At 35.0% G+C, this 14,237-nt stretch overlaps 2 protein-coding genes across 5 annotated transcripts; both read right to left on the minus strand.

The window, feature by feature from the left end:
• Window positions 1–2,150: 2,150 nt before the first annotated feature.
• On the minus strand, window positions 2,151–7,735 carry LOC149943319 (uncharacterized). Of its 4 annotated transcripts, none has more exons than XM_090174752.1 (9): window positions 7,492–7,735; window positions 6,898–6,936; window positions 4,260–4,449; window positions 4,053–4,193; window positions 3,323–3,982; window positions 3,158–3,247; window positions 2,790–2,992; window positions 2,513–2,672; window positions 2,151–2,430 (listed from the first exon to the last, which is right to left on the minus strand). In XM_090174752.1, exons 3-9 carry the CDS (start codon window positions 4,447–4,449, stop codon window positions 2,252–2,254), a joined length of 1,623 nt encoding a protein of 540 aa, XP_090030878.1. In that variant the 5' UTR covers window positions 6,898–6,936; window positions 7,492–7,735; the 3' UTR covers window positions 2,151–2,251. The 4 variants fall into 4 exon arrangements, with proteins under 4 accessions (XP_090030878.1, XP_090030877.1, XP_090030879.1 ...); XM_090174751.1 differs by having other exon boundaries at window positions 6,903–6,936; window positions 7,492–7,734; XM_090174753.1 differs by having other exon boundaries at window positions 3,158–3,235; window positions 6,903–6,936; window positions 7,492–7,731.
• Window positions 7,736–8,176: 441 nt separating this feature from the next.
• LOC149943320 (uncharacterized) lies at window positions 8,177–10,357 on the minus strand. Its single transcript, XM_090175650.1, has 9 exons — window positions 10,249–10,357; window positions 10,079–10,190; window positions 9,831–10,024; window positions 9,592–9,769; window positions 9,378–9,521; window positions 9,240–9,316; window positions 8,728–8,804; window positions 8,447–8,656; window positions 8,177–8,302 (listed from the first exon to the last, which is right to left on the minus strand). The coding sequence occupies exons 1-9, from the start codon at window positions 10,256–10,258 to the stop codon at window positions 8,177–8,179; spliced, it is 1,128 nt and encodes a 375-aa protein (XP_090031776.1). The 5' UTR covers window positions 10,259–10,357.
• Between the last annotated feature and the right edge of the window lie 3,880 nt (window positions 10,358–14,237).

Consider the following 14,237-nt stretch of genomic DNA (forward strand, 5'->3'; position numbering starts at 1 on the left):
AGATTTAATTCTTTACTCGTAAATTGTATCTATTGATAAAACGCAAAAAAGTCTTATCTATAGACAATATAAAGCAATTAGCGTTTATCCAAAAAGATAATGTTTACAACTAGAAAACCAAAAATATAACATTATTTAAACTTTATCCGATTTCGTGTAACCATAGCTAAAGATAGCGGTTTAGTTTTTTAAAACCAACTATTCGTTAATAATTTATCAACGAAACTTTCTATAACACAAGATAATGGATATCCGATTCCGAGCCCTATGTATAGCACTTTGGGGCTATTCACAACTTACGTAATGCAAAAAATGAACTTTATGAACTATCCCTCCCCCTCGTAACAAAGAGGAACTAAAGGAGAGAACCCTTTTCATAAATTACGTAACAATAATAGAACCTCACCCCCCCCCCCCCGGTTTATATTCTGCTATGCTGGTGAAAAAAAATACAATAAGATGAGTTAATAAAAAATTAATCTGAATTAATACAGGTAAACATTTACGAATTTAAAAATTATGTGGTGGATCTAGAATAACCGTTCTCACACCTCTATCCATTCCGAGCCTGAGAAAATGGGCGAAACTGTGAAATTCTCTAAAATTTGTGAAAGTCAATAAATATACGTATGTTTCTAATAATTGCAACTGTTTTTACATAACATTTTAGTGAAACCTCCACCCCTCCCACGTAACACTTGTAACACTTGAACAAATACCCCCTCCCCCCCGTACCGCGTTACGTAATTTGTAAACAGCCCCTTTCGCCTCCCAGCAAGAGGAGCCGGGTTCGATGTCCTTTATAAAATCCAAAAAAAAACATTTCGATAAAAACGCAATTTTGTCTTTTTTAACATTACGACTTGTCGATTAACACTAAAGTGAAAAGTAGTGACTTTATCGTTATAATATATTATGAAATATCAATATTATTACTGTCTTTAATAAAATTATAATTACTTTATTAGCAGTCAACGAAAGTTTGTTTTACCATGGAAAAATAATAAATATTTAAGAACTTTCCCATGGTAATACAATTGGTACATAGTAGATATCAGATTTTGTCGAAATAAATTATTTCCTTTCCCGTGGATAGGGAAATACTAATGAAAGAGTCTATACCAACGAAAACGTCATCTGTTAAGCGAGGTAGACAGAATTTACGATACAATAGGCATACTAACAAGACGAAACCCAGGCTTCAATATAAGGAGGGGTCTAAATTTAATTTAGATCCATGTATGTTTGCTAGTCAACTAAAATTTTGATCCCGGTTGGGACTGCAATGATTATTGTAGCTCGCCTTACGTCATACGAGGGAAAATGATTTTCCAGTTGTTATGGAGAGAAAATGTACCAACTGATTTTCAATGCTACTGAGTTATCATGGTTTAGTTTTGCACATAACTCCTAGTATCTAAAATATACCTAAGCCACAATATAATACTGGCAAGGACAATAATATACAACTCAGCTCAGTTGCAGTTTTAAGTCATATCTAAGTGACGGTCAGTGTCGAAAACAGGTTGAAGTGCCATACTTATAGAATTATGGTTTTTTATGGTAATATTAAGCAGCATTTTCTATAAAGCTTTGAGAGAAAAAAGTTATAAAAACTTACTCATTGTAGGTGTCTTTCTTGAAGAACAATATTTTGGAGTCCCTTGTAGCCTAATGCAGCTGGCCCAGCAGTTGTGATTATAGTGTTGGCCAAAGGTGTTGGTGAACCAGCAACTGAACAATCGAAATGTCCTATTTGGCCAGCAGCTGGTTTACGAATCGGGGCCCTTTCCGTTTTTAAAAAAACCAGCATGTGGCCAACTTTAGGTTTTTTTGCCATATTAAAGATTTATAGTTACCAACACCAAAGTTAACACTGTCCCAACAATTCCACCCTCTCGCCAACTACAAAACCACCCCCTCGCCAACTACAAAACCACCCCCTCGCCAACTACAAAACCACCCCCTCGCCAACTACAAAACCACCCCCTCGCCAACTTTAAAACCACCCCCTCGCCAACTTTAAAACCACCCTTTCGCCAACTAAATGTAGTCACTTAACCAGCACAATACCTTACCTAATTCCCCAAATTTTAATTTAATTATTCGGTATAATGAATAACAAAATATTAAAATTCATTTTTTATTCGATATAAAAACAGTAATTTTTGGCACAGCAATTTCAAATATATACAATCGTCTCCAAAAAAAAGAGATTCGTCAAATAGGTAATTTGTAATTAACAGTTTTTCTACTCGTCTGATAATTCAGCTTCTGGTTTATCAACGCTTGCGTCTCTAGCTTCTTGGCTACTCTTTTTCTTTCTTTGCTCTCTTCCTCCTTCTCTGTCCCCTGAGTATCTGATCCACTTCTTCATAACTGTTTCAATATCATAAATTCTTGACCCTTTAACGTTACGTTGAACAGCTTCTGTAAATACATAAAGTTTTCAAACTCGTGAGAAAACTACATAGCAAGAATACAGTTTTTTTTAAAGAAAAATATAATTTACCTATTATGACATTTTTCGTTTTTAAAACTTGAAATGCGTGTTTTCCATTCAAGCCAATCCAGTTGAACTTTAAAATCAAAGAATGCGAAAATACTCTCTTCAATATTCCACGGCATGTATCACCAATTTTGCGACCACCGATAGCTGATAACTTTCTCACCTAACAATGAATAAATCGTCAATTTAAAACAGATTTTTATCCAAGCCCCATTGCAAAAATAGAAAATCACGGGGCTGCGTTTTTGTATACCCTGTTTAAACTGGACTATTAACTTACCACTCTTTTTCTGATATCCTCATCATCCAGAAACATCTCCAACTTTTTCAAATCTTGAATGCTTTCAAGAGGTAGGCTTGGTGAACCATCAATTTCCGTATCGTCCAGGGTATAATTAGCCAATTGCTCTTGCGAGTTTATGATTTTATCCAATTTCACGTGTATGTCAGATAGCATTAACATTACAGATTTTTCGTATTTATCTAAAAATTAAGAAAGTTAAGTATTGTATATGAAAATTTAGTTTTCCTTTAAACTGTTAGACTACTTATGCGAAAAGTAGTTAATTAAAAAAATTTAATCTTAAAATTTTTTAACATCGTTTCTGCACTTATTTTTCAGTAGGTTATTTTACCATTTCACTATACCTTTAAATATACCATTGGAAAGGCTTGAATGGTGCTGCCTAGATAGAGATTGTTGATATTTATCCACACTTCCCGTTTCTTGAAAATAAACTATATAAGACAGTAAACCGAACAACTACGTAGTTGGCCTATAAAATAAAAACAATCAGTAAAAACTAATGTTACCTTCCATATAGCGATTTTGGTGGTTTCCGATTGAAGAATATTCAGATCCAAAAGAATGTTGCATAAATGTTTCGTCTCTTATTTGTGGCCGTATTGTAGAAAATTCAGAGTTGATGGAGTTTGGACTGGAGTTAACTTCCTCTACGGGTTGATTTGTAGAAAATGAACGGCGATAACTTGAATCAGAATTCTCCTTTCTATGTTGTGGAATAGGACTTGGTGAAAATTGAGAGCAATGAGAGCTTTGACTTCTTGAAGTTTCCTTCCTACCATGTGAAATGCTACTTGACGTAGATCGTGACTTTGTTTTCTTGTTTGGTTTAACAATTGATCGAGATTGTTGACTAGCGATTCCTGATTTTTCCAATTGAGGGCTTTTACTGGTTTTGTCAAACGTTTTCTTTGAGAGTAAAGCGCTAGATCCTTCCTTGGTGTTAAGTTGGTTTTCCAAATGTTGGTTACTTTGATATACCGCTGATAAAACAGGTGTCTTGTCCATCGATTTTTTTGATGTAATTGTACTACGCTGTTCATTGGAATGTAATTGACTCGCATCTATTGCTGGTTGTGATTCATTGAGCATCAACGGTAAAGGCGGTGGTGAGGGTAATTTAACCATTTTACGATTTTTTCCACGTTTTGTTTTACCATTTTCATCTTCTACTCCAAAATTTGTAAGCCATTAGTTTACGAAAAATACTTTACAGGTTAATAAAATTACGATAATTACCAGAAGTAGAATCAGGGCCTGAAGAGATATCCATTTGTTTTTGCCGTTTATTTCTTCGTCCTCTTCCATATTCCTTTTCGCTGGCCAAGTCGGAGGTCAGTTCCGCATTTTTTAATTGCTCCCTGGCTCTTGTGTAAATCACTGCAATCACAGAAAAATGGTTCAGCATTATTGTTGTAGTTACAGAATCTAAAAATGTAGTCCTACTTGATTTATATAAAATCTTCCCACTGTAAATGGTCCAATGTTCGTCGTATGAAGCACACTTTGTAATTAAACTTGTTACTTCATTATGTAAAGACGATGGTGGCCAGTAGCATGAAGTTTCATCGGGACACCATTTTAATGGAACTACTTCAACAGTTCCTTCGTTTTCGAAACTAAACACTACAAACATCTGAAAAAAAAAACAATACAAAATATCTAAACTTGAAAACTAAGGTTAAAAGGAAAATTATAGTTTTGTTCACTAGGGCTCCCACCAAAATCTGAAGAAAAATAACCAACTTTTCAAATTCTAACCGAATAAATTAAAATTTTCCAAATATTCCCATTCCATACTTTATTATTAATCAATTTTAAGTCAAAGTAAAATAGTCAATATAATTAGTTGACTAAATAAAAACTATTTTTATTTTATTTATTTAAAATCTATGAAGCATTGGAACAATTTTAACTAAAGAATTTTCATTGTTTTCGAAAATGAAACACTTGCTTTCTATTGAAGAGAGAGGATAAGTTTTAGCTAATTTTGAAATTTTACCAACAAAAAGGCCTAAAATAGAAGACCGAAGAGGGTAATCAAAAATATCAGCATAAGGTTTACACAAATTTCCAACAACCATTATGTCATTAATGCCAAACTGATAAATATGTCTAACCTTTATTACGTCACCAGAAGTCATTTTAAAGCAATTATCACCCGATTTAAGAGATATACAAAATGAAGTGGTTTGAATTTTCTTAAAAGATTTAGCATTTTTTGGTACTAGAGGGCTGTTATTTTTAAACGGTTTCTTTAGGACTAATTGGTTGATTTTTTCTTTACTTGGAAGCAGTTGGTTTTCATATACTCTTTTAAACAGTTGCTGAAGGGGCTTATTGGGAGATCGCATTTTCTTTTTAAGCTTTTGCAAATGATTTTCAAAAGGAAATGCACTAAAATTGTCTAACGGACCAAATGTTTTCACATCATGTGCTAGATGCGTTAAGGAATGAACATTGAGGACTACAAACTCTTTCCCATAAAAGTCTGGACTTGATAAAACAAATTTTTCTAAAAGTTGGCCAGCGAAGTTACACAGAGTTTTGCTAAAAACTGGTGATGCCAAAATGTAGATTGCGCAAAAAAGCAATCTAAAATGGTTAAGAACATCTTTAGATAGAATATCCTCGCCTAGGATTGGACCGGTGTACAACAAAAACTGCCGTAGCTCTGTGGCCTTCCACCTATCTATATATTTTAACGCTCTAGGTTTCCTAGCAAATTCACTTGGAATGTATTTTCTAATATTTTCCAGCTTGTTGGAGAATTCGGTTATCATCTGGCTGCTTAACCTTACTACAAATTTCCCTTTTTTAACCCAGGCTGTTAAAATTCTTCTCATAACCCCTAAGCACACCAGATGCATGTAGTCCAGGGGAAATTGTTTAACCATATCCATATCCAAATTTTCTAGAGGGGAAGGGGGTCCAATAAGGTGATGCTCTTCATTAATTTGATTTCGAAAAGATTCATTTGTCCGTAAAGTTACTGGCTCATCGGAATCTAGCTCTAAAAAAACTGTGCGACGGTTGTAATGAAAACCCTTAATGGTACATTTATCGCAAGAATGGTAACCAGTGTGCCCTTTAGCATTTTTTACGAAGGTCCTAGCTGGTGTGTCTAATATAAAAGGACCATCTGATCGGCAGTTAAATATTTTCCCACCGTATTGAAAACCATTACTGCACAAAGCTGTTAGTTCATTTAAAAAAGGCTCCAAGAATTCAGTTAAGGATGCAGGCTTGCTGTTTCCACAAAATATTCCCACCGGAAAAACCTCCCCAATTATCCCTTCCGAAAAACTATAAACTGAGGCCAAAATAGGCCAAAGGCATTTGTTTGAACTTTTAAATAGAGGCACCCCATCAATATTTATGGCAAAAGAAATATCGTCATCGTAATTAGGTCGCGAATTTAAAAAGTTTTTAATACCTTGGGTAAAACCAATATGCCAATATTCCCCACCTGCAATTAGTGTTATTCCTATAGCATCTCTTTGGGTATGCAAAAGTGTTCGCGAATCTTTCGGTAAGGTGTCATGTCCATGAACCCGTAGAATACATAACAAACTATTAAGCTTAACAGTGTCTATGTTATGGGTCAATGCCCAGCTCCTAATATCTTCGGAAATATCACGTACATCATGTTCCGACGAACTAGTATCGCTATAACTCGATAAATTGCTATTAATCCTCTCGATATTATCACTTGAACTATCAGTTATGTTCTCATCAGAATCACTGTTATTTAGACATTGTGCATCTAAGAAATGCATCCCATTTTGATTAATTTCAACCTGACCTGAATCGCAAATTGCCTCATCACTACAAGGGCCTAATACACCATCTTTATTTAAGTCAAAATCCACTACACCTCTAGCGTCTAATAAATCACATTCTTCTGACACTCGTTCCATAACGGTATTTAAATAATTGGTTCTTTTTCTTCGCTTTTGTCTATTACTTAAATCAGAAACGTCTCTATCATAGTTCATACCAACTCTCTTAACTTTACTATTAGCCATAATTAACTAATATTATGATTAAATTAGAGTAGCAAACAGTAAAAAAGGTTAATTACATTACCGTGTTAAATTATAGCACCAATCAATCAAGTAACCTAAATAGAGAAACAATAAGAATTCCATTTAAAATTCAGCCTAAAAGTAAGATAGTATATAAAATGAAAACTAATTATATATAAGACTTAAATATCTTTAAGGGAAATGTCCACTTCAATAGAATATAAACTAAATTAAAAGTGTTTGAATATACAAAAAATATTTAAAGTTAGGGAATTTAATATTGACTAAAACGTAAAAAAAGAACTGGACTTAACTCCGTATTCTTTTTTTAGTTTTTGAATGGGGGTGGATATCGTATCTCGTAACTATAGGAAATGGTGGATAACTCGTCGACAGCATAATTAAAAATTAAATTTATTTTCATTGAAATAGAAAACACTTGAAGTTCTTGATATTTTTGGGTATATTCAAACACGTTTATTTTAAAATCTATCGTTTTATTAAAATATTTGAGTATTTAAAATTACATAATTTTCCACAATATCTCAAACTCCCAAAATATTTAACTTACTACAAATTTAAAGTTAAAAAGTAGTAGTTTTCAATTAAATACTATAATATTTAACATTGAAAAATATATTTAGGCTTACCTTAATCATAGAACGGAAAATGGCGATGAACCCGAGGTCCACCTTTGTTCGGAGACGAGGTAAAAGAAACTGACCGCTTGAACGGTCCCAGCCACGAATCTCGCGTTACCACGAGGCTTTGGAATTTTTCCAAATTCCAAGAATTTTCTCGACCTTTGTTACTGGCACCCGCCCCCTCCCACTCTAGGTACAATGTACGCCTGTTGGCTAGGAATAAACCCCATCTGTATACATCAACTTTTTATAACTCTTAAAATGTTTTATTTATTTAAAACATTTATATTTTTTTAAGGCGGACAAAATATCTTTAAGTGCAGAGTTTTTTTAAAGTAATAAACAGGAATTACGAAAATAAATTGATATATTTAAGTAAAGTGCTGTTTTGGAGTCGGGTAGGAGTTGGTTTCCAATACTCCTTAAAATTGTTAGGATTATTTAAATTGGAAATTATTGTTCATTAATGTTTAGTTTATGCAGAATAAATATGAGGGTTCATAGTTTTTAGGTCGCTAAGATTGAAATTTGTCCCCAATAAATGCGTGTGTATCAAGTTGGGCGTTATTTGGTTTTGAAGTTGGCTTTAGGTTTCTTTTAGTCGGGCCTGAGTTGGCTTACGACTTTTAACCAACTACGACACCATACCGACCGCGCGACTACTAGCCAACACAAAACCAAATGGCTTGTGCTACAAGGGGTGTCGCATGAATAGCGCAATTTTGCCATATAAATTCCCAGATAAAGGAATACAACTGGCGATGGTTATGTTTCCAGCATACAGGCCATGAAACAAAGGCTGACTACTCCATCGCCCCTAAAACATATTTAAATTAATTGTAAATATTAGTGATATGCCACTCGGTAAATTATCAAAATCAGTTCAGAATTGGAAACTGTTGAGTTATGTTATCAGCCAACCCAATGAATCTTAAGACATATATTTAAAAAAAAATCCAACCTTGCTATGTCTTTTAGCGTCACTTCCCGGTCCCATACATTTGAAGTTAACTTGAATGGCTGTTCCAATATACTTTGTTTTGAACTCAAGAAGTTCTGCACAGCCTTTGCATTTTCTTCCGTAAGCTTTTTTCACTAATACAAGTAGTGTTGGCACATGAACTATAGCCATTTCGTCTTTTACATTGTGTTTCGTTGTTTTAGTTGAAGCCTAAAAGTTAGAATACAAATTTTCCATTAACCAGATTTAGGATGTAATTGGTCAAATGCATGAGCACATACTATTATAGTAGGCTCAATTATAAGGGACTCCAAATCTGAACCAAGTTTTTCCATTTCCGGCTGAATTTCCTCAATGTCTTCATCTTTGTCCTAATTAAAAAATATTTAGAAAAAATGCTATTGAAAAAAAAAACAGTAAAAATTATTTCTTGACTAAAAATAAAACATGCAACTCAGCAGGTTTAAAATACAATGAGAATTGTCTGACAAAGCATAGGCCCGAACCCTGAAGTGTGGCTCTTTATTTACCACTGATAATATTACTAAAAATTAGATAGGTTGGAATAATGGTCAATAAAAATTCGTTATAAAAATTATATATTACAGGGGCTTATTTTACCATCTTACATTAGGGCCCCCAAAAATTTACATTTTGTAGAGGCCCATTTTCAAATTATGCATTGGAGCACAAATGTCTTAGTTACACCACTGGTGTTTCAAGAAAATAGCATTGGAGGTGGTCCTATGACAGAAATGTAATACGTATGCATGTAATTAATTAGTAACACTTACCAGTTCAGTAGAAACATCACTTGCTTCAGTAAATGTGTGTGTGAAGTTCAGCATGTTTTCATCAGCATCATTTTCACTAAATTAACATATCATATTGTTCAAAATAAAATATAAAATATTTCCAGAAAGAACCTCACTCTATGTTTTCAAAGCCACCAGCCACTTCATCTTCCTCTTCACTAGCCATCATTTCATCTATCTTGGATAGATCTTCATCGTCACTTCGTAGTTCAACTAAATCTTCACACTCATCATCAGATAAAATATTTTTATCACCCATTCTAAAATTGTAGTTATTAATTAAAATTATAATACATCATAAAAAAGTTAAACTATATGCGTGTAACATACATCGGAGAAAATGACTGTAGTGGGATTCTGAAGTGTTTTTTTCTACTTAAAGACTTTGAAGCAACTGGTGTAGAGAAAACCGTATTTCCAAGTCCTTGGACCTTCTCTGGTGTCGCATCTGGGGTTGGATCAGGGTCTGACTCCAAAGCCAAAACATACGTAATATGTGACACTGGCTCTATAAAATAAATAATTAAAACAAAGAAATAACAATTGTTCAAACATAAACTGCGACTTACTTGATTTTGGTTTCCTTCCATATGTTCGAATCGGATGGAACAAAATTTGGTTTTCAGTTTGGCTCCAGAAATCTCTAAAAACATTTTTAGGTGTCTGCGTTATGGCTGTTTCTGTGGCTGGGACTAGTGGCACCGTTTGAGTTTGTGCACAAACCAATACTGGTTTTGGAGTCTTAGCGTTGTCCCGCTCATTTCTTAAAAAGGAAAACGTTAAAGAAGGAATAAATTAGAAAATAAATTCAACTTACAAATTACGAATAAGAAGTTGAATAAATGCATCCACCGCCATTCCTCGTTTCCCTCTCTCCGACTGAAGTAGTTTGAACGTTTCTTCAGAGCACGTGATTCTATGCTTCATACCTAAAATAAAATTATTTACTAATAAATAAAAGGATTAAAATGGCAAAAAAAACCCTACTTTTTGCCATCTTTCAAAACGTTTCACGTTATTATCACAATCGGCGATAGCAAAGGCTTCAAAATAGAAATATTCAAGTCATGTCTCAGAATACGGCAGTGAATTTAAGTTGGCGCCGTACACAGAATAAATAACTGACATATTAATAGATGGACTTCAAAACGTAAGATATTTGTGTTTGAAAATGTGTGTACCTAAAATTTATTTAGTCCTTGTCTTACGTCATCAATTTCCACCAATAATAGCGCAGGGCAGTTATTGCCTCCGCCCATGAGGTCTTTAACAATCTTGTTTTAATATCTACGTTGCTGACATCTATCGTAAACGAAAGTAGTTAAAAGTGACCCGCCACTTGCTTTAAATATTAAAAATAATAAAAACACATTTATTTATCGCATTTGACGGCTGCGAGCCGAGAAATTCTTGAACTGTTAACGCTCTCAGTAAAAAATATTCAAATTATAGGATATATAGGCCATCAATATCGAAATATCGGAATAATCGCTGTTAAAATTTTAGGACACCGAAAATTTCGCGACAAAATTATAGATTCTTCCTATAATTATAAGACGTCTGGGCAACGCTGGTAGCGTTTAATCGACGAGCGCGGTCCCAAGAGAAGCTGCTGGGAGTGGCCTCTGCTAGGCGAATGCTTTTGGCGGGAACGGCGTGAGCGCGGACCTAGGGGAAACTGTTGCAACACAATCCTTCCAATCTTTTAAGTTATACCTGGTCCTTTGATTATTCATACGTAGACCGTATTTAAAAACGTCGGTTCAAATTTCCATGGTTGACTACAGGCATTTTCAAAGGCGCAACACTCCGAGGGAGTGCTATATAACACATTTTAGCACATTTTCTCAAACATTGCAAAAGTTGCAGGGCTCACGTGCCAAAAAGGTTTTGGCGTAACAAAAATTCAATTCGTCGGTGCGAATAGCAAACCAGAAATTTTACCGCAAAATTTAGTGGAATCAAAGTGAGCAATACTTTGCACGACCCTACTTCAAGGTCGTTGGAAGTCGACTTCGCGTCAGTGGCGTAACGACAAATCCCCCCCACCCCCGCAGTATTGTATAAAGCATGTCTTTCATTCGCCACGTATCCCACTTTACCCAATTTTTACAAGGACCCCCTATTTTGTGTAAATGTCATGCCCCCCCATTTTCGCGGGGTTTGCGGGTCCTTAGTAACGCCACTGCTTCGCGCTCTACACGTAGTCACACTAAAAACTGTAGACGATAGAAAACAAATTATCTAAGGTAGAACTCAGTTCCGACTAAATATGTGACAACACCTGAGGGGGCCCTCTCCAACGCGGGGCCCTGGCCCCTGGCCTAAAGGGGAAAACGGCACTAGTTGGTCTTGTTTTGACGATTAAGGAACCTCTACGTCAGTGGCAGTGCCAGAATTTGTTTACGGGTTGGCACTGAGGTAAAAGGCCCCCTTAGGCACCGAGCTAGGATACCCTCCTTAAATTTCTATCGTATAAATAAACCAAATAAAATGTTAATTGATTAATTTGAAATTTTTAAACCAATTACTAAATAAAGGAGTTATTTTAATTAAAATTTGGAGAACCCATGGCTTGAATTTGGAGGCTCCCATCAAAATAGCAGGTACGCCTGGACCTATCCCGCAGGGCCGCAGCCAGGTTCAAGATGTGGACCGGGCGAACCGTAATTTAGGAGGGGCTAGTAGTGTTCAGTGCCATCGTTATAGATTTAGTTTAGTTCGAGGAACCCCCCCCCCCTGGCAACGGGCCTGCTACCCCGGCCTATTGCTGGCGACATCACTTCTCTACGTATATTAAATTTCGTAACTTAATTTTACAGATGTTAAAAATTCAAAATATATTTGCACTAAAATTAAACGTTTTATTTTGACATTGCTACATTTTTATAATAATTTATGAAGAACTATAATGGTTCTATAACCTTACATCAAATATCACTTACGCTAGTCCAAACCCTGGACTGTTTTTAATGCCCTCCTCCATAGAATTGAAAAAATCCTCATAATTTTTATGTTTAACTGGCACGGATAAAGTTGGCCAACAAGTATTTGAAATTGGAAATTTACTGTTATTATCGTGTAAAAATTTCAATTCCGGAGCGGGATCGAAACCCATTGGAGGTACTTTATCCACGGCTGTGGCAAAAGCAATAGTTCTTCAAAAGAAACCATAGTTTCCCCTTTTTCTATGGCTACTAAATAATTGAACCAATAACTAACAACAATCAGTGTCGTAAATAACGAGAAGGAATTTTATTTTAATTCCAACGCAGCCATGGAGCGAAGATGCCCACCTCTGCTATTATTTGGGAAAAAACAAATCGTTTCCTTGTGAATATTACTTGAACAACTCACTGACTGATTTATTTTTTCGTGAATAAAATTTCTACATTTATCTAAAGATACTTTATTGAAACATTTTCCTACCAGATAAAAATAAATTAATATCGTCCATATGTAAGCCAGAGTGTCTTCGATCTTTATACTAAATAAACGATATCGGATATCATTTTATCTAAAAAGAAAAGGGGTTAAATTATCCGTAGCTAATTTATTTTGACTATTTAATTTTGGCTATATCCATGGATAAAAGTTAACCGATCGAACGCCGACCTTTAGTCCCATCATTAAATAAAGTTTTTCATATTTTCAAAATAATAAATGAATATTTTATTGCTCATAAATATAAATTAAAACAAATACTTAAAAAATTATGTAGACTCCAGTAGTATGGATACCCTTGACTTCACGTTTAAATAATGGTCAATACCATAATTACCATCATCCGAGAGCGGATCAACTTCTCTAGCTAATGTCAAAAGAAATTCTTGTGGTAATTGAATATAGTTTTCGGGAACAACCACGTTATTGTCCGTTTCAACAGCCTCTGGTGGTAGCGTGTCGTCGATACCATAAAGTTCTGGGTTTTGGAAATATTGTACATCTTCTTCTTGTCTCATTATGTCATTAAGCCTATTTAAGGACCATAGTTGAAGCGGCGAATAACGGCGTTCTGTCCGTAAAGAATGGTGATTCCATTCATCTTGGAATGTTTCACAAGATTTACGAATTCGCGGGAGAAATACAAAATGCAAACAAAAAAGGTGATTCCCGTCGGTACTATCTAGAATTTCGGGGTCTTCCATAAAGATAAATAAGCTTTTGTAATGAGATGAAACGACTCTATTGACCTCGGCCCAAAGTCTTTCTATCCTGGTATTATGGAAGCTTGAGCCAGATATAAAACTTCCGCGATTTAAGCCTATATTTTCAATCATGTAGAGAGCGACCCCTGTATTTTCCACTCCCTTATCTCCACGGACTCTTGATGGTATTCCATATTGCCTTACGTCGTTCTCAAAAAATTGCAAGACAGTGTCCGCTCTGTTATTTGTGGCGCAATGTAAGTGTATGACTAATCGGCTAAATCCATCAACCAGCCCGTGAAAAACAAAGCGCCAACCAATTAGCTTATGGTTGCTGTCAATGTGCCTAAAAAGATAATATATAATTTAAAAAAACAATTTAAGCTTAGTTTGGTTCACATGAGTGAAAAAATTTCCTTTTTTGGATTTTTTAGGGTTCAAAATTACGATTTAAGCAATGAATTGCTTAAACCCTAATTACTGCCTAAGACCCACACATTTTTCAAAGATTTCATAGGAATCGTACTCGTTGTACACTGACCAGGGTTGCCACAGTACCTGGAAAACCTGGAAAAGTCAGTGCATTTGAAATTTATCGTAAAACTCAGGGAATTTTTTTTTTTTTAAGTGTATAAATATTTCTATTTTTTGGGTATTTCCTGAACAAATGTCGACTCCTGAAAAAAAAACGCACATTCGCGCTAAAAGTATATTTTCCCTCAGATTTTCGAGAGAAAGCGAGCGGTTCTAACTCCTAAAGAAGCTAAAGTGGGTAAATTGGTCAGGGAAAATGGTATTAGAGGGTTAGGGAAAACCGGACCTGATCTG

The sequence above is a fragment of the Leiobunum rupestre genome, chromosome 5 (assembly GCF_980474605.1).
Source record: "Leiobunum rupestre chromosome 5, qqLeiRupe1.1.hap1, whole genome shotgun sequence".
Lineage (NCBI taxonomy): Eukaryota > Metazoa > Arthropoda > Arachnida > Opiliones > Sclerosomatidae > Leiobunum > Leiobunum rupestre.

Coding starts and splice junctions, on each gene's coding strand:
- LOC149943320 (XM_090175650.1), bottom strand. Junction 8,657..8,727: donor TAATTGAGCCTACTATAATA/GTATGTGCTCAT, acceptor TCTAACTTTTAG/GCTTCAACTAAAACAACGAA. Junction 8,303..8,446: donor ACGCTAAAAGACATAGCAAG/GTTGGATTTTTT, acceptor AATATGTTTTAG/GGGCGATGGAGTAGTCAGCC.
- LOC149943319 (XM_090174752.1), bottom strand. CDS start 4,449: ATGTTTGTAGTGTTTAGTTTCGAAAACGAAGGAACTGTTGAAGTAGTT. Junction 4,194..4,259: donor GAAGATTTTATATAAATCAA/GTAGGACTACAT, acceptor CTGTGATTGCAG/TGATTTACACAAGAGCCAGG. Junction 2,431..2,512: donor AACGAAAAATGTCATAATAG/GTAAATTATATT, acceptor ATGTATTTACAG/AAGCTGTTCAACGTAACGTT.